Source organism: Callospermophilus lateralis, chromosome 5 (assembly GCF_048772815.1).
Source record: "Callospermophilus lateralis isolate mCalLat2 chromosome 5, mCalLat2.hap1, whole genome shotgun sequence".
Taxonomy (NCBI): Eukaryota; Metazoa; Chordata; class Mammalia; order Rodentia; family Sciuridae; genus Callospermophilus; species Callospermophilus lateralis.
In genome coordinates, this window is record NC_135309.1 from 39,760,612 (window position 1) to 39,780,502 (window position 19,891).

At 41.5% G+C, this 19,891-nt stretch overlaps 1 protein-coding gene across 1 annotated transcript in view; it reads left to right on the top strand.

The window, feature by feature from the left end:
• The window catches only part of Gfpt2 (glutamine--fructose-6-phosphate transaminase 2), a 49,261-nt gene that overhangs the window by 20,248 nt on the left and 9,122 nt on the right, over positions 1–19,891 (top strand). Inside the window, exons 5-15 of the mRNA XM_076856532.2 lie at positions 3,424–3,482; positions 4,231–4,365; positions 6,748–6,809; positions 10,528–10,607; positions 11,101–11,218; positions 13,716–13,879; positions 15,378–15,473; positions 15,581–15,678; positions 15,985–16,105; positions 18,499–18,656; positions 18,952–19,066. Of these exons, the coding sequence (XP_076712647.1) occupies positions 3,424–3,482; positions 4,231–4,365; positions 6,748–6,809; positions 10,528–10,607; positions 11,101–11,218; positions 13,716–13,879; positions 15,378–15,473; positions 15,581–15,678; positions 15,985–16,105; positions 18,499–18,656; positions 18,952–19,066 (1,206 nt within the window). The remainder of the gene's footprint in view (positions 1–3,423; positions 3,483–4,230; positions 4,366–6,747; positions 6,810–10,527; positions 10,608–11,100; positions 11,219–13,715; positions 13,880–15,377; positions 15,474–15,580; positions 15,679–15,984; positions 16,106–18,498; positions 18,657–18,951; positions 19,067–19,891) is intronic.

Below are 19,891 nucleotides of genomic sequence, written 5' to 3' on the forward strand. Positions count from 1 at the left end.
TCCTGCCTCAGCCTTCTGAGTTGCTGGGATTACACCACTGGCATGCACCACTGCACCTGGCTAAGCCCCACCTCTTGAAGGTTCCCCCACCTCTCACACCACCACACTGAGGATCTGTCATCTAGCACATGAACCTGTGAGAGACAGGGAAGGGTGGGGTTCCTCCCCCATCCAGCGGAGGGTGGTCCTAAGGGAAGGCAAATGACACTGCTGATCATGGTTGTTATCTGAGGTGCCTCCTCCAACCTCTGAGCCCCAGCAGTGAGGTCTCAGCAGCCAAAATTTAGATTCAAGGGCTCTTAAGATTTGGAGAAGCAGGGGCTTCAACTAGCAGCCTGAGAGCTTTTTCAGAAGTTCCTTTGATTTGGCTTTCTTCATGTTTTTAAAAATTGGGAGACATTGGGTAGAAAAGTCCAAACTGTTGAGGTCCCTCAGAAAACCTGGATGATATGGGACACTTGGGCTCCCAGTACCTCAGAGTACTGCTGACTGGCAGTGGGTCAAGGTCACTGAACAGGGACATGAGAACCTTTAGTGGGTTTTGGGTTCTTCAGCTCTCCCAAGTGCCCCTCATGCCAGCCCCAGCTCATATGTCCCCCAGGATGATTCTCTATGCTACGATTCTCTTAAATCATGTCCTAGCTTCCTATTATGGGGAATATATTGGCAGGTTGAAGCTCCCAGGGGCAGCTCTCAGGAGCTCTGTGATCAGCTCCCAGGGCATTGGGGCCTCCTACAATAAGCTGCAGTGAGGGGGGGTGGGTATGAGATGGAGAGGAGGTTTAATCCCTAACTTCTCCCAGGCCTCCAATGACAGGCAAGAGTCTAAAACATAATCTAGGCCTTCCAGAGGATGCTCATTTGGGGTTATTCAGATCAGAAGCTCTCTAAGATTTATACCTGGGCATGATGGGGGAGCATGTTCATCAGAGAGAATGAGTCAGCCCGGGGCCCCACCCTGAGCTATCCCCTGGTATAGTACAGGATCTTGCCGAGCCTTATATGAGAGTAAGGATCAAATACATCAGAACAGTTGTTAGAGGCTTCCTAGCAGGCGCTAAGTGACACGCTTGACAAGCCTTACTTGTAAAGTCAGGCCAAGGAGACAGCAAAAGCTTCCTGATCACTGTCCTTTACCCAGGGCAGATCAGAGGCACCCCAGGGCAGTGTGCAGCACAGACGGGAAGGGCAAATACCCCAACCCTCAACACAAGGTGCAGGATGCTAAATCTTCTCCCCAAACCACTTTGAAGGGGTTTGCTAGCCTGATTTGAAAACAAAGGCTTTTTCTAGAAAATGGAAGGAGATTAGAACTGCTGGGGATATACCTGTGCCCTCATGTCCCATGGTGAGGTTTTTGGGTGGGGATTTTTCCCTGGGTTCAGTCCATACCCTGAACAACAGGGCATCCCACAATGGGGACAGGCACCCTATTCCCAGGAGGAGGACAGCAAGCCTCATAGTGCTGAGGATCTGGCCAAACCCCAAGTTAGATACTGAAGCTGGTTCCTAGAGCAGCAGTGTGGACTGAGAAAACACTACCAAGACCAAAACACTATTAAGACCATGTGCCCTGGAATATTGCAATTTCAGTTGTGTCCTCCTACCCACCCTAAGGTGATGAGGTGAACCTCATCAGAAAACCCCCACTTCAGTGCCACAATGATTCTTATTGTGTCCCCAAAGCAGAGAAGCTTCAAGGAAACCCACCCACACCCAAACTTGGAAACTCCTGCTCTGACTCAGGATGAGTAATTGAAAAGAGAACAACAAGAGAGCAATATTTGAAGATTTAATAATGTGTAAAATTTAATAATTTGTCAGTGGGATTCTTATACCCAGACACTACATCTCATGAGGAAATTACACAAATAAGTGTTTGAAGGGCTGGGTGCATAACTCAGTGGCAGAGTGCTTGCCTAGCATGGATGAAGCCCTGAGTTCAAACCCCAGCACTGCAAAAAATAAAATAAAAAGGTTTTTGCAAAGAAAACATGGGCTTTAGAGTGCAATAAGCTAAGACAATAGACTGAAATGAAAAAAAAAGTGACACTTATGAAAATAATGTAAAAAATACCACAATTTTTATAAAAATAAAAATAAAAAATAAACTAGAGAATGGGATATGGTCAGTTAATAGAGATCCAATATAGGGAACAAGTTTGTATTCACAAGAAAAGATCAGAGCAAATTAAATTGTAAAAAAACTACATAAAGTTGTATAGCAGAGTTGATCTGTGGCCATCACACCTGCTTAAACTGGTGTGTTTTCTTTTTTTTCCTTTAATTTTAAAATTTATTTTAAAACTGATACATAAAAAACATTAAAATTATACTTATGGTGTACCATGTGATATTTCAACACATATACACACTGTATAATGATTGAATCACAGGCTTTTCTCATTTAAATTCTCTCATTTTGTATGTGTGACCTTACAAAAACAAGCAATAGTTTTTCTTTAGAAAGGGTAAGTTATGGTGAACCTAAAGAATAATGAAATAAACTTCAAAAGAGGAAATAAAAGAAATCTCTCCTGAGCTGAAGAAAAACTTGAATAAGGAGATTCAAAGAGTACCTGAATAACAGTTAATACATGTAAGGGGCATCCAACACATCCCATTGGATTATAGGCAATAAAGTGACTATCATCTAGGACTTGTCCCCAAAAACTCTCAGGCTGGCCTTAGACTTTCCCTCCAAATTACTCATTCATTGGTTATTTATTGAAGCAACACAATGGTGACTGAGGCAGACACGTCTCTAGCCCTCCCAGGGCTTTTCAGGTGGTCTCACCTGTGCAGGGAGCTGTCCAAAGGCAGTAGGGTATGCAGGTGGTCTCAAGAGAGGTGGAAGAAGGTGCAAACCCTGCCAAAGAGATAAGCCTTGGGCCACACAGGAATGAGGGGGAGCCCAGGGATGCTAGAACCTCCAGGTTTTTCTCCCTAAGAAATTTTAAAGCAAAAACTCAAAAAAAATTTTTTTAACTCAAATATTTTTGCAATACAATGTGAGTCAAACAAGGCACACCTGCCAACTGTTAGTTTGTGACCTCTTTGAGCCTAAATCCTTTTGGGAATGCCTGTAATCATTTCTGGGTAATGAAGGGTTAATCATCCCTTGCTCGACATAAATAGTAAAGCCTATTTGATAATATTGTAGACCACAAGGAAGAGCTCTGTGCGTGCGTGTGGGCAGGTTGGTGGATGCTTGCTACTGAAAGATAAATGTGCATTTCCTCAGGTTTGAATTGTAGTTATCATAGACATCAATTCTAATTACAATAAAAAGAAGTTTACTTAACACAAATCTTTGTAGGAACACAGTTTGCAGAGAGTTATTTAAGTCATCAAATCCCTTTCATTTGCATCTTACTTGAACTTCACTTCTTATTAACACTTGTGCCTTCATTAAACTTTCAGAATTTGTTGTCATCCATAATGGGATCATCACAAATTACAAAGATCTGAGGAAATTTCTGGTAAGATACATTCCCCATGTAACATCTTCCCCTTAGAAAATTTCCAACCAGTATGTTTTCCTCCAAAAGCATAGTTAGGGGCTGAGAATATAACTGTTTGATCCCTAGAACCACCACAAAAATTAATTAATTAAATGCTGTAGCATTTATTAAACATTGTGACTGAACTCTAAAACTTATATGGATTGTGTGAAACCCACTCTCAGTCACATTACAACATTAAGTGTGAACCTCAGCCCCAGCTGAGCCACCATGCCAAGAATCTTGTTTGGGGACATACCGGGGCTTTAGAGTTTATCTCAAGGACCACTGTCGATTCACAGAATCAAAAAAAAAACCAGGATTAGGGGTTTTATTAAAATAGTTGTGCCATGTAACACATTGACTCATACACCAAATGGAATGCAGGGTGGGGAGTAAGATAGTGAGGATCCCCAGTGTGAAAAGGTTGTGGTGGTGGTTGGGATGTGGGTGGATTTGACTCAACATATTTTATCATTTCGACTGCCGTTATTTTGCAATGTCTAGATTAACAGCAAGGACAAACTCCTGAGGAGGGATGATCTCAGGGAATACTAGGATGACTCAGAGGTGTTTGACTGTGCGATTCTGGCAAACATTTTTTTTGTCTCTTTCCAGTTTTCCTTGTTCTCAACTTAAGTCAAATCATAAGGGGCTAGAGGGAGTTGTCCAGGCCAGTTGTGCAATGACCATTATCTGTCACCCCATGTCCAATCTCCTATTCCAGGAAAGCAAAGGCTATGAGTTTGAGTCAGAAACAGATACCGAGACCATCGCCAAACTGATTAAGTATGTATTTGACAACAGAGAAACTGAGGACATTACATTTTCAACACTGGTTGAGAGAGTCATTCAACAGTTGGTGAGTTAATTTCATCTGTCAAAATTATAACTTCATTTTTGTAAGCACTTACTAGGCAAATTTGCACAAAGTACTCAGGATGAAGGATGGGTCATCTAGAGTGTCTGAACGTAAGAGGTTACGTCCTTGTAGAATTGGGAATTCTATCATTTGGGTGGTAAACACCAAGTAGAAAGTGCCTGACTTCTATGTTAACACCTCTGAGTTGCTGACTGGTTTTAGAGTCGATGGCTATGTACAGTCTCAATCGCACATGTGATCCTGGCAGCTCCATGCTGTCATCTTTGCAGTTGAGTTTGTGCACTGTTAGTTACATACATGAGGTGGATTTAACAATGGTAGAGACTTAGAATTGTAATCTAGGCCTCCTGATTGGTAAAGCAATTTTTGGTCACAGGGGAGACATGCCCACAATTACTTACTAAATGGAGAAGGAAGGAAGGGAAGGAGAAAGGAAGAAATAGGGCCTACAGATGCAGATCTCTGCTGTTTGATTATAGAGGGGTGCAAACAAATGACTCAGGGACAGGAGAGGGTTGCAGCTGTGGGAGAAGATTGTGTTTTATGATAGATATCAGAACACATCTACTTCTACATGATCAGATATTCCAGAGCCCATCCTCCAAGGTGTCACTGCCATCTAATAGCTCCTCCAATGTAGTGGCAGCCTGGAGACAATGTGCAGGGACCAGAATCCAGGACATCCTGGATTGGAGGCTGTCCCAGGACCCATCCCCCAGATACCAAAATCCACACATGTCCAAGTCCCTTATAACCTATACACATCCTCCTATATATTTTAAATCATCTTTAGATGACGTGCAATACCTAATACAATGTAATTACTGTGTAAATAGTTGTTATATTGTATAGTTTAGGAAATAATGACAAGACAAAAAAAAAAAAAAAAACAGTCTTTGCATGTTCAGTACAGATGCAACCATCATAGGCCTAAGTATATAGTAACACACCTGATGACAAATTACCATTTTTTCAGCAGTTAGTTGGATCTGCAAATGCAAAATCCACAGAAATGGAGGATGTACAGCAACCAATTTGTTATTGCAGTACAGTATTCCTTCTTTTCTATTTGTAATTTTAAATTTTAGAAATGCATTCCCCGTAATGGCACTATTAAACCTGTAGCTTTTCTTTCCTGAAGTAACAAAAGGCTCCTTTTGGTTTAAAAAAAAAAAAAAAAAAAAAAGTGGATTTCTGTTTAGTACTTTACTATTGACAAAAGCAGCAGGAAAAATGTGAGGCCACTTTGGGTCTGCCTGAAACCCCTTCATTTTGGGCAGTTTTAAAGACCTTTGAGGCCTGGGGACATTGACCTTGGGTCCCTTGGAAAACTAGACAGAGCATGCTGGCTGCAGAGGGCCTTGGGTCTTCCCAGAGTTCCAAAATTTGGGGGATTTCACATGGAAATTTGGATTTATAGCTGGTTATATACATAACTGAGGTACCAGGGTCATGTTAAACTGCCACAGGAGGGTCAGAATGCAGGGGAGAATTTTGCATCAGAAATTTAAGAAAGAGCTTTCAGAATAATGAGTTAGAAGAGCTAGATTCTAGTTCTGACTTTGCACAAACTCATTAAGTTGAAGCACAGAGGGCAAATGACAGTCATAGCCTAGAAATAATACCAAAAGTCTTCTCTTGGATTCTCTAGAGCCCAGGCACTGTTCTAAGTACTTACAATGCATTAGTTTAGACTCACAAAGGTATAAAAGATAGGACTATTCTTTTCTTGGTTCCAGATCACAAAAAATGAGGGGCACAATGGCTGATGTCCTTGCCCAATTAAGAGATGGAGCTAAAATTTGAATTAATAAAAAACGATAAGATATGGGAACTATAATGCAAATAATGATTGTATAAATATGTACAATAAATTCTATAGTAATATGTAAGAAAATAAACAAATAAAATTTAAAAAATTGAACCAGGCTCTAAATGCAGTCCTGGAATAGCCTCTTTAATATCACGGCTTCTCCCTGAATAGATCCCATCCTGAGGCTCAGTGCAGGGCACCCTGGCCCCGGTTCTTATTTCCTGTGGTTCTAACTACACCAGTTCCCTCAGCTTATCCCAAAGGGGCAGCCCTGATGGGGGTTCTTTATGGGCCTTGGCAAGAAGGTATGGTTTATGTTGCTCACATGAAATTCACAAGTTCCAGTCTTTGGTACTTCAGCCTAGTACTATCCTTTTGACTTTTCTCATGACCTTATCCTGAACAAGCTGTCTCTGCATTTAGCTTCCAAATGACCCCAGGACTCCATTCTAAGAGGGACCAAGGGAGGACTTGTCTGGGGCAACGGGCTGCAACAGCTTGACTAGCAAGAGTGATTTGCCCTTCATCCTTTTTTGATGTGTTTTCAGGAAGGTGCATTTGCTTTGGTTTTCAAGAGTATCCACTACCCAGGAGAAGCTGTTGCTACAAGGTGAGGCAAAACGCATTGACATTTCCAATAACAAATAAATAAATAAATTAGATAAAATTACTTAGCTTGAGGTACAATGGAGGGGTAGGGCCTCTGGAAAACTGGAAGGGCTTGATGGACAGCTAACTATGTCTTAGCCCCAGAGTCTGCATCCCACTGTCTCTGTGGCATGTGGCACCAGGGTTCCAAAGGTTTTAGAAAGGGAAATCAGATAATTGGATTGTTAGGTGGAATTTCCGGATTTTTAGAAGTTGACAACAAATTCAAATAAAAATAAAACTGTATGGAGGGGACAGAACCTGGTTTTATGGTACTTGAAGTCTATACATTTTGGGGGGACCCCATGTAAATAAAAGCATGCAAAATTATGAACATGAAACTAGGAATCACAGTAAACATTGATTTGTATCCAGTACTGAAAAGTCCTTGTAGGTCCAGAGTTTATGCCTCATCAGCTTCATGGCAGGGCATCCCAGGAATCAGCCCAGAGGACCTGGTTCAGCCCACACATACACATGAACCTCTGTTATAGTCACCATTCCCCATAGTTCCCAGTGCTGCTTGGATTCAAAGAAGCAGATGATGTGTATTTTTTTAATATATATTCAGATAGATTGATCAGCCATCCAACCATTCAGCTATATTTGTTGAGCACTTACTATGTGCTGGTTTGTGGGGACTTGGTGACTTTCAACTTGGTCTCTGCCCTTAAGGATTAGACAGTTGTGAAGGAAGACAAAGAAAAGCAGAAGGTAGTGATGGTCTGTTATTAGGATTGGAAGTACCTGTGCACCAGGGACCTGAGGTGAGCAGGTGTCATCCTGGGGAAGGCAGGCAGTAGGGGCATCTTCCCCCTTCCCCAGCAGAGGCACCAGCATGGAAAAAGACAAGAGGCCCAGAGACAGTGTAGCACTTGAGTATCCCATTTTGGCCAGGATACTGGTAGGGTAGAGGGGGTCACTGAGACTTCCAGTCTCAATGTATGCTTACTGACACCTGCTATGGGCCACACATGGAACAGCAGGGAACAAGGTGACACAGACTCAACCCTTACATTTCGGTGGAGATCTAAGCTGTGGACAGAGGATTTGACTTTAAAGGGCCTCAGTGCCACACAGGCTGTGGACTTTGTTCTGATGTCATGAGGGAGTCATTGAGAGTGTACTTGTGTCCCTGAGAGTCCATGGCAGAGAGGGTGAGGCTGTCATTCAAAGACTGTCCGAGTATCCAGGCAGAAAATGATAAGAATTTATCATTTTATTTTTTTCTAGAACCGGGACTTGTTTACCATTTGGAATACAATTCCTTCAAATCATAGAATCATAAAATACCAGTTGCTTCTTATTAAATTTAGAAGCCTCTATTTAAAATTTGATAATATCTGATATTACTATCTCAAATAAATGTAGAAGAAAGCAGTGTGAGGAAACAATAAAGCTTTATTTTTCTAAATTGCCTATGACTGATGGCTCTGTAACCTCCAGGACAATTTTTGGAATGTCCTGGGAGAAGTCTATGTCTTGAAGTCTTGAGAAATCATAGAGCTCAGTCTACAACAATAAGATTTTGAGGAGCCATTTGCCAAGAAAATTAGATAACCACATATTTTCTCACTGGCAATATTAGAAAGACAATCTGAGTTAGGTCCTCACTGGACCCAGAACTTTGGCTCTGATTTGCTTTAGACATAGTAAAAGATTGTCTGAAGTATTCAAAGTGCTCACAGTATCTTTTTTCCAAGCTGTGAACTCTGTGCTCCACCTTGAGAAGTTAGAAGAGAGGTCCAAACAGATCAATACTACCAGAAAATAAGGTCTATTATTGCTGAAGAAATAGTAATATTAGGTCAGGTTAACAGATCAGATGACATATGTGGACTGGATTCAGGCTAATGAACAAGTAGATCATTGATATACATTAGCAAGAAATTGGTTGAGATAAAATGTTATAACATTATTGAATTAATATGTTTGAGACAGCTCTCAAATGGGCTTACTAAAACATTGTTTTCTTCTTCTTAATGTATTAGTTAACATGTAGGGGAAGAAAGGCACACATCCCTTAGTAACTATAGTCGTTCCCCCTTACCTGAGGTTTTGTTTTCTGAAGTTTGAGTTACCTGTGAACACCCAATGTCCAAAATATCCAGTAGAAAATTCCAGATATAAATCAAATAAATTTTAAATTGTTATAATTGTTCTATTTTATTAGTAGTTGTTTTTAGTCTCTTACTGTGCCTAATTACAAATTAAACTTTATCATAAGTATGTATGTATAGGGAAAATATTGTATATATAAGATTCAAAACTATCCACCGTCTCAGGTATTCTCTTGGAGGTCTTAGAATGTACCCCCCATGGAAAAGGGGGATCACTAAATTGGAATTTTATCTGCCTGGGTTCTGTCAGAATTAAAGGTCTAGAATGTGTGAGTTACAAATGTGTTCTGCTTATTTCTCTGTATATCCAATGTATATTTGATTTGCATGCTGCAACTTATAAGAATGGGCAAAGAATTAGGTTTTGAAGGCAAGATGCCATTAAAATCATGGAATACCTTAAATGCATTCCCTAATACAAGTTCTGATCCAGAAAGAAATATTATAAAGTGCTTCACTGAAAATTCCTTTCTGAGATATTCAGAGAGCCAGGTACTGGTGGCTGAGACAGGGTCCCTGGGAAAGGAGACCTGAGTTAGGGGACCTTCATCCTGGTCACCTATAGGAATTACCCCAAGATTCTACCTTGTGAAAATCACTGTCCTCCTTTATAATGAAGTACACTTTTTATAAGTTGATGATTCTAAACTTCATCTAGGAGGTATCACTCAGACAGAGCCAAAACCACCCTGAAAATTGCCTTAATAGCCCACAAAGTAAAGTAAAATCTTCCCTTGGTATCTACTGGGTCCCTAGAACCAATCCCCCTACAGATAACAAAATTCTCAGAAACTCAAGTTCCTTCTATGAAATGACATAGTATTTGTGTAGAATCTACCCACATCCTCCCATATACTTTAAATCATCTCTAGTTTACTTATAAGATTGAGCATAATGTAAATACTCTATAAATAGTGGTGATGCTGTTTCGTTTGTGAAATAATGACCAAAAAAAGTCTGTATGGGTTCAATACAAAGGCAGGTTTGTTTGTTTTTTTCTGAATATTTTCAATCTGCAGTTGGTTGAATCCATAGAAGCCAACTCTATACACAAAAGTCACTACTTGGGTGTCCATGAAAGCCAGAGAACAATTGAGCTTGGAGAAAGGGAGAAACAAACAGGGAGATCATGTTCACCCAGGGTTCCTACTCTAAGGGTTTGCAGCAAATGAGGCCTGCTTAGAGGACCAAAGTGCTCCTGCATGCCACAAGTGTTCACTCTGATATGACCTAACCTACCCAGGCTTAGCACATGTGGAGATGCAGTGAATTGGAGGAGTCCAGGTTCTGTGAGGATGGGGGTAGGATGTGTCACCAAGCTATTGGGCAAGTAGGTGATGCTGTGTTAGTAAGCTGGGACCCACTTGCTAACCTGCTCATCTCTGCTCCAAATCGTGAGAACATGTTCCTGTGGTCAAGGCATCCATTCTAAGGGACCTATACACAATTTCTGCTCCAGAAAAAGGGCTAGATTTGGGAATCCTACTTCAGATGTAAAGAAGACATCTAGCCTGGGGTGTCCAGGGTGATGGGTAACTTGATGCTTTCTTCTCCCTACAGGAGAGGCAGCCCACTGCTCATTGGAGTGCGGAGCAAATACAAACTCTCCACAGAACAGATCCCCATCTTATATAGGACATGTAAGTTTCCTGAAGAAGATTTGAACCATGTAGCTATTGAACAGGGTCTTGGGACTCAGCAGCTGTTCTAGTGGGGTCAGCTCTCTCCCCCCAAAAACAACAACAGGCCTTGCTCTAACTGGGACTGCTCTAGATCTAAAGGATTTTCATGCCATGGAGACTTAGCTCCATCTTTATAAAAGCTTTTCATTGTGGATATTTTCAAACATATGCAGAAGTAGAGAGAACAGCATGCAGCTTGGTATAATGGCCACCATTTGATTTGAGTGTTTCTTTGTTTTTGTTTGCCTTACTCTCCCACTATAGCCCTTTAAATGCTCTTGAAATGGTACTGTGCTATTTGGGGAGCTTTTAAAGGATTTAGCTGATGCAGTCAAAGCTAAAAATTGCAAATTTCTCCCACACATATTCAAAGGGGAAATGGGCTCCTTGCCGACTGTTATGCAAATGACATGGTCTACTGGGATTTGCAATCCATTCCTTTATTTACTAGGCAATATTGAGAATGTGAAGAATATCTGTAAAACGAGGATGAAGAGACTGGACAGCTCCACCTGCCTTCATGCTGTGGGTGATAAAGCAGTGGAATTCTTTTTTGCTTCTGATGCAAGGTAACTAAACCTTTCTACCTTTCTTTCATGGAATTACATAACCAAGAACTGACGTCTAAACACAACCTTTTTTTTTTTTTTTTTTTTTTTGAGGTGCTGGGCATCAAACCCTGAGCTAGGCAAGCCCACTACCACCAGCTATACCGAGCTCTATCATTTCTTACTTATTCCCCATTTTATCTGTTTTCTCAGCAAGGGCCTAGGTCAGGACAGATCTCAGCCCCTGTGGCCTGGAATCCTTATATAGTGAGCATACAGTGAGCAATTGGGGGACTGTCTTGGTTAGCACTAGTGGCCAAAGTGTGGAATCACTGATCATTATTTGCAGCCTGCATGGAATAACTGAACTAGTTCCTGACACTTTGAAAAACAAAGCTTGAAAACTTGGATTTCTAGCTTTTCTGGGAAAACTAGCAGATCTGAACTTGCGAGACTGTGTTCCCTCAGCCCCTGTTGTTTGGGAATACTCCAAGCCTGCTTTCTTCAGCTGGGCCAAGTGTCTCCAGATCCCAACCCCACCTTTGCCTAAGGTCTGACCATTCTTAAAAGCCAGAGCCACAATTTAGTAGGTTTTTCCAATCAGGCCCTTTATACTTGTTCTCTTGATACTCTGTTTTCCACTTTTTATACAGTGGTGCATATGGTTACTTTTGTGCAGTGTAGTGGCTTTTCATCCTTCTTTTTTTTTTTTTTTTTCAGATGCATTACTCTTAGAGCCATAGAATTTGATAGTTTTCCTCTTTTCATCAGAAATTTTTAGTGTTTGGGGTTTTGTTATTGTTGTTTGATACTGGGGATTGAACCCAGGGGTGCTCAACCATTGAGTCATATCCCCAGCCCGTTTTATATTTTTATAAAGAGACAGGGTCTCCGTAAGTTGCTAAGTTGCTTGTGATCCTCCTGCCTCAGCTACTTGGGCTGCTAGGATTACAAGTGATCACCAATGTGCCCGGCTAAGTGTTCAGTTTTTGCAGGTACATTTGTATATGTGGCCCTTGGAGAATGAGGGGTTTCCCTCTAGTGGTCCTTCAAATACCACCTTCATGGTTTTTAACCATATCAATGTACCATTTGTGCTATTGATTACCCATGTTTCTTTTTCATTTACCCACTTTTATTCTAACTTAAACTTATTTTTAAAAATGTTTTTTAGTTGTAGATAGACACAATTCCTTTATTTTATTTATTTATTTTTATGTGTGGTGCTGAGGATCAAACCCAGTGTCTCACATGGGCTAGGCAAGCCCTCTATCACTGAGCTACAACCCCAGCCCTTTAAACTTATTTCTAAAAGAAGCTCTCTAGTGTCAAGGGAAAAATCATATCACTTTTCAAACAGATTAACTTATTATAAAACAGTGATCCCACATTTTACGGGTAGGTACATCTTGTAGGTTGCTTATAGATTCCCCCTCTTTTATCTTGCTCTGCATATGTACACATGTATGTGTATTAAGAAACTGGGTCATTTATCAGATGAGTTTCCTACTATCAGGTTTTGTTGAATGCATCCCCCATGGCATTATTTAACATGTTCCTTTGTCTACCATATTTCCTGAAAATAGCATTTTACAAGCTTCTAGAAGTTTGACCTTATTCAGGTATGATTTTTGGCAAGAAAAACTAAGGTGGTGGTGTGTCTTTCCATCAGGAAGCATATAATGCCTCATTGTTTCTCCTTTTGTGCTAGGATCAGTCAGGGATTCAAGCATTGACAGCTTTGTCCATCCATTATAAGGCTTCTTGGCTTTTCACCTCTTGGTTGCAACACTCATGGGCGGTCCTTGATTAGAACTATATTAATAATTAACTAATAATTAGGAGTTCACAAACTGATTATTCTATCATTCCTTCTTTGCCAGGTGTATTACTTCTATAAAGAGAAACATGTTTTCATAATCTACAGGGTTATTTTAAAGTCATATTGTTTTAAAAAGCAACAAATGCTTCCTTCTTTCCCTTTCCAATTCAGAATAGTATGTTGTTTCCTGAGTGTTCTCCAATGTTGATATAGTTTGGATCCTGATTTGAAGAAGCCAAGTATAACAGGATATCCATGAGATTAATGGGGAGATTTGAACAAAGTTGATATTTGATGATATGAAGGAATAACTAATAATCTTAGATATGATGTTGGTATTGTAGTAAGTTAAAATAGTTTAGAGCTATAAGCTAAAGTGTTTACAGAAGAAATGATAAAATGTTTCTATATAATAGATTAGGGTTAGAGTTAGGTTAGGTTAGGTTAAGTTAGGTTAAGTCAGATCAAGCTTAGGGAGGGCTTCACGAGCTTCAAAATAATTCTGGGAGGAGGGGAGAGAGTGTGGAGAAGATGGAGAAGATTCACCTGCATATTGAAGTGCCTAGTAATGGTGTCACTGTCACTCCTAAAACACCACTGATATGGACCCCACATTTAAGAAATAGTGACTGCTGCTTTGTGATTGTTAAGAGCAGGATGCTAATTTTTATGCCTCTGTTTCCCTCATCACACTAGTGCCATCATAGAACACACCAACCGGGTCATCTTCCTCGAGGATGACGACATTGCCGCAGTGGCTGATGGGAAACTCTCCATTCATAGAGTTAAGCGCTCAGCTAGTGATGACCCATCTCGAGCCATCCAGACCCTGCAGATGGAATTACAGCAAATCATGAAAGGCAGGTATCCTCTGAGAGTCCGTGTGCAACAGCTTCAGGGAGCAGATGCCCTGTGAGGGAAGTGCCTAACATGGTCTGCCCTGCCCTGGGCGGGGGTCATAGCTCTCTTTGTCCACAGTAGCCACCAGGGCAGGAAACCTGTGGCTTGCTTAGCTGAGAAACTGTGGAAAGCCTGGCCTGGAATCTACAAATAGGGAGTTCTATCTATATCTAGAATCTGTTTGTGCCATCATCTGACTCCCCCATACATTCCTACACCCAGTCATCATTTTTTTCTCTGAGCAGGAGGTTCACAGTAATGAGAGCTATGGACCAATTCTCTATAACTAGAGCCTGCCTCCCTGTATCTACTTTTGTCTCCCTCAATTTCTACTCCACAGAGCAGCCTAAATAAAGCTTTAAGAACATAAACCAGACCCTGTCATCCTGCCACTTAAATCCCTTCTATTCTCAAAATCCAAACTTCCTTTTGCAGCCTATAAGCCTCACTACCACCACCAAAAACCTGGCTCTACCACACTCAGTCCTTTGCCTGCTATGCTCTTCCTACCCTGGCCCTGCTGTCTCACTGTTACTCAGGCAGGCCAACTGTTTGCCCACTTGGGGGTTCTTGCATTTACTGTTCTAATCATAGAACTAACTCATTTTGATTTTTTTGAGTTCCCCTCAACTGTCACCCCTCTGAGTATTCTTCTTTTATCTTTTATCTGCCATGATCCCTCTCTGGTTCCCTCACCTACAAGACCCACCTCTTCACTTGCTTTATTTGCATTCTGTGTAATATGCCATATGCAGCAGACAGAGAGAACATTGCTACCAAGTCTCTGGATACCTCTAAAGCATCCAATGTAGCTCCACAGGGGCTTAACCTCCCTGTACCCAGATGGTCTCTTTAATAATCATCCAGACCCATTCAAATCAGAGCCCCAGAAATGCAAGTGTGGCTAGAAAAGGTTTTTCTTTATTACAGAAGCTAGGGGTTATTAGCTAAGAGGAAAATTTCTGGGGATGGGGGTCCAACTCAGTGGTACAGTGCTTGCCTAGCATGCCCAAGGCTCTGGGTTTGGTCCCCAGCACCACAAAAGGAAAATGAAAATAAAATTGCCTATTTCTTTGGAATTGCTTAATATGTAGTTCCCTATGGGTGGCTTTTTGGAAATAAAGCATTTTACCTTCTTCTGGTCTTGCTCAGGGGAATATGGTCCCAGAGAACAAGCCCTGCTGTTTGTTCCTTACATGCTTTCAGCAAATGCCCCCTAACCTTAAGTTGCAGGATCTAATATGTAAGCTGGAGACAGTCATCACACCTGCCTCACTTCCTTCTGACTTTTCACTGTGAGCACCAGGCAGGATAATACATGAGGATGACCTTTGGAATCTGCATTTACAGTTGTCACTATCATTATTGCTTAATGACTTTTCTTCCTGGTTAAAAGTTAAGCCATAGAAATACAACCAGATTAACACTGACCCACCTCATTGATGTTTATTTAACTAGGTAATTTCAGTGCATTTATGCAGAAGGAGATCTTCGAACAACCAGAATCAGTTTTCAATACCATGAGAGGTCGTGTGAATTTTGAGACCAACACAGGTACAGTAATCCCAGTACTGAGCGGGGAGCCTCTGTCTGTGCTCTGTACTAGTGAATGCAGTCTCTTTGTAAAGTCAATGTTTACACCCTGCCATTTGGTCCTGCAGTGCTGCTCGGTGGCTTGAAAGACCATTTGAAGGAGATTCGACGGTGTCGAAGGCTCATCGTAATTGGCTGTGGAACCAGCTATCATGCAGCTGTGGCTGTAAGTGCAATACTCTGAACCTTGATAATGTGGGAGATTGACAGTAGCCGAGGTTGAGACACTGGTATGAAATTTTATCATACATTGGCTTTTCGAATTTGGCAAAATGCTTGCACTCATTCCCATCAGCCCACCAGAAGAATTGGCACCATGCCCTTTCTTCTGCAAGGTGGCCTGTGGGTGATTGAAATCCTCTCACCATGTGGACAGTGAGGCACTATGTCATAAACTGTCCTAGAAGCCTAGCTACCATATGTCCCTGTGGTGCCCATGACTGACTTTAGTCTTCATTCTTATTGGCTTCAGACACGGCAAGTTTTGGAGGAACTGACTGAGCTCCCGGTGATGGTTGAACTTGCTAGTGATTTTCTGGACAGGAATACACCTGTGTTCAGGGATGATGTTTGCTTTTTCATAAGTCAATCAGGTAAGGGATGCAGGCAATGTGACCAAATTTATATTAATTCACCTCTAGGATCTCTTCTCTGCACTATACCATATGCCACCTTCCCTCCTTCAGTTAATCCTCACAATCTCTCATGCACCTGGGTCATTTAACCCTTAAAGAAAGTGGGATCAGTGGCACATGCCTATAATACCAGAAACTCGGAGGCTGAGGCAGGAGGATCACAAGCTCAAAGCCAGCCTCAGCAACTTAGGGAGGCCCTGTCTCAAAATAGAAAGGGTTGGGGTTAAGCACCCCTGGGTTAAAGCCCCAATTTTTAAAAAAAAGGAAGAAAGAGAAGAAGAGAAAAAACTTAACCCTTAAAGGCATAAGTTACTATAGCCATTGTATGGGGAGGGCAAGTGATGTGTAATGCCATGCAACCAGGGTGTGACAGAGCTGCAATTGGGTTTAGAATCTAGATAACACTGTTTTTTCCCATGCCCTATGGCTTCTTCCCACTTCTGCCATTCTAAGTCCAGATCTTCAAGGACAACTCATCATGGTGCTCATAAATATTTGCTGGGTTTACTGTAGTGAAGAAAGAAAACCTCTTTGAAAATTCTGATGGTTTGTATCACCTCATAGTGTGGGCTCTATACCCAAGCCCCCACTTCCAGCTGTGTGCAGTACCCACACTGATCAGCAGGGGGAGGCATGGAGAGACACTGCTCTGGTTTAGTGCAAAGAGCAATCCTCTACTGAATAAACTCTGCCTGAGCACTAGGAAAGAACAATTTGTTCTACCTGGGCGGGTCAATGGGTCAGGGAGGTGATACTTGGCTGAATGTTTGGAGTCCCCTTGAGCTTTAGGAGGACTTTTGAAATGTTTTAGTTATGAAGAATTCCAAGTTTTTATAAAAGAGAAATTCATATAATGCACCATCTAACCTTGACAGTGATCCACAAACTAGGGTCACCCAAACCCACATTAACCTCTACCCTCCTCTGGATTATTTTGAAGTCAATTCCAGACTTAATGTCAGTTCCTCCCATAAATACTTCAGAATGTTTGATTAAAATGATAAAAGAAAAACAATCACAATGTCATTATCACAACTGAAAAACTGTTGCTAATGTTCTAATATCTATAGGGACTTTTAATACTGCTTTCATTTAGAATTTTAAATACTGTTTCCGTTAAGTAAAACCAACACACACACACACTCACCTTCTGTCTGACCAGCTTGTTACCCAGGGGCTACCATGGTCGCCTTTGAGTTGACCATCTCATCAGAGAATAAAATATTTCTTGAATTAGTGGGAGCCATTAATAAAAGAATGGAGGTGGATTTCATGTGAAATAATGCAGTATCAGTTCCTAAGCCCTACATATCAGTCAGTGTCTAGCTCATTAATGCAAAAAAAAAAAAAAAACCCAAAAGTATCATAACTAGTGAGTGAGACTGATGAAAATAGTGCTCCCTTCCCCACTCACCCCACCATTAGTGCTGAGGAAAGGCCATGTTCCAGTGTCCTATATCTGGAAGTCTAAAGAGAAAAAAGGAGAGTAGAGCTGACCATGACAGCACGTGGTAATGCCAACCTGCTCTTCAGAAAAGTTGGGATAAGCTCAGCCAAGAGCAGTGGCCATGTGGACAGAACAACTTCAGCCTCATGTGAACTTGAATGGTTTTAATGAGATGGTCTGGTTTATATTTAATTATTATTTTTTTTTTTGTACTGGGAATTAAGCCCAGGGGTGCTTTACCACTAAGCTATATCCCCAGTCCTTCTTATTTAATTAAATTTATTTATTTATTTTGAGATAGGATACTGCTAAATTGGCGAGGCTAACCTGGAACTTTCCATCCTCCTGCCTCAACCTCCCATGTTCATTTAAGTCCACATTGCAAGATTACAAGAAGTGTTTCCTTTCAAACAAGGTCTATTTGAGAAACAATGTATTGGGGCATTCTTGCTTTTTAAATGTTGAATCTGTTAAACCTGAGAACTTTCTGACTAAGGCAACTTAGAGTCCTTAGAAAGGGTACTGGGAGCCAGACCCACCTGTCACCTATAGCTGCGTGGCCTTGTTAGGCATTGATTTCATCCTGCCTCTGAGCCCTTCATCCTCATGGAAAAATTGGGATGGCAGCCCCCACTGGGTTGTCAAGAGAATTCAAAGAAACAGTGGATGAGAAAGCACTTGCCACATAAATAGTAACTAAGTCTTGTATCTAAGAATAAACAGGAAAAAATGTTGAGCATGTGTTTTCTTTCCTAAACACTGGCCGCCTGAATGTTGGGTACCGATTTCCAAGTAAGAGTGGTGGGTAAATGAATAGAGAGGGCTGGGGAGGAAGAGGGAAGGGTTTAGGCTGGCAGAGAGCCCACACTTGCAGACACACACTGAAAGGGCCCCTGTGTGGCAGGCGAGACTGCAGACACACTCCTGGCTCTGCGCTACTGTAAGGACCGCCGAGCCCTAACCGTGGGTGTCACCAACACTGTGGGCAGTTCCATCTCCCGTGAGACTGACTGCGGTGTCCACATCAACGCAGGGCCAGAGATTGGTGTGGCCAGCACCAAGGTAAGCGGGGAGATCCTGGGCCAGGTGGAGGGACTGAGGCCTAGAGGGGTTTCCAGTCAATTGTCCTCCTTCCCATGCTGGGACACTGGGATGTGGTTTGTGCAATTGCCTCTGCTCAGCTGGCATGCCTCTCTTTTCCCCACCCCAACCCCTTTGGTGATTTCCTTCCCTTTATTGACAGTCTCGTTTTATTTATTTATACCCCATTTTCTTGTCTTTGTCTATGTGGTCCTTTAGCTCTTCAAACATCTTTTTGACAATTGTTTGAAAGTCTTTGCCACTTCCTTCTTTGTAGGCTTACACTAGCCAGTTCATTTCTCTGGTGATGTTTGGTTTGATGATGTCCGAAGACCGAATCTCACTACAAAGCAGGAGGCAAGAGATCATCCGTGGCCTGAGATCTTTACCTGGTATGTTCTAGTACTCTACTTTGCCTTCCTTGACTCTCTTCTGTAAATGGTGCTGTTAATCATGCCCTCCTCCTAGAACTTTCTACCCACTGCTAAATCCTTCCAGCAGTTCCCAGTGGGCCATTTCTCACCAGGCCCTGGAACCCTGCACACAGGGCCCTCATTACCTCTGACCTCATTCCACTCCCTCCTCTTCCCTAGACTGCTTCATCCACTGAGTAATAAGCTGCTTTGAGCACTGGGCAGACATTTATTTAAAAATGAACATAATTAGCCTGACACTTCAAAAAAAAAAATACAACAGTGCTTGTTGCCCCTAATAAACTTCAAGCTTGCAATCAGAGTTTAGAATTTTGGAAAACATATCTGCCTCCATGAGCTTGACCACTTCCCAGCTTTTAAAGACTTTTCCATTGAGACAATGGTGATTTTAACAAGTTGATTTTCTAAAACATATTTTATAAAAAAAAAAAAAAGTTTCCATTTTAAGGAGACTTACTTAGCTTTGTAGCCAATGCATGATGCTATGAAATTGTGCAGAGATTAAAAGAGTCATTTAAAGTTTTTTGATAACAAGGGCATGGTGGCCTATGCCTATAATCCCAGAAGCTCAGGAGACTCAGCCAGGAGGATCAAAGCCAGCCTCAGTAACTTAGCAAGGCCCTAAGCAACTCAATAAGAGCCTATCTCTAAATAAAATACAAAAAAAGAACTAGGGATGTGGCTCATTGGGTAAGCGCCCCTGGGCTCGAAGTGCTTGATAACCCAATTAATTTTAATGTAACTAAGTAGAAACTTTATTTATATGATTTCAAATCTGCATTT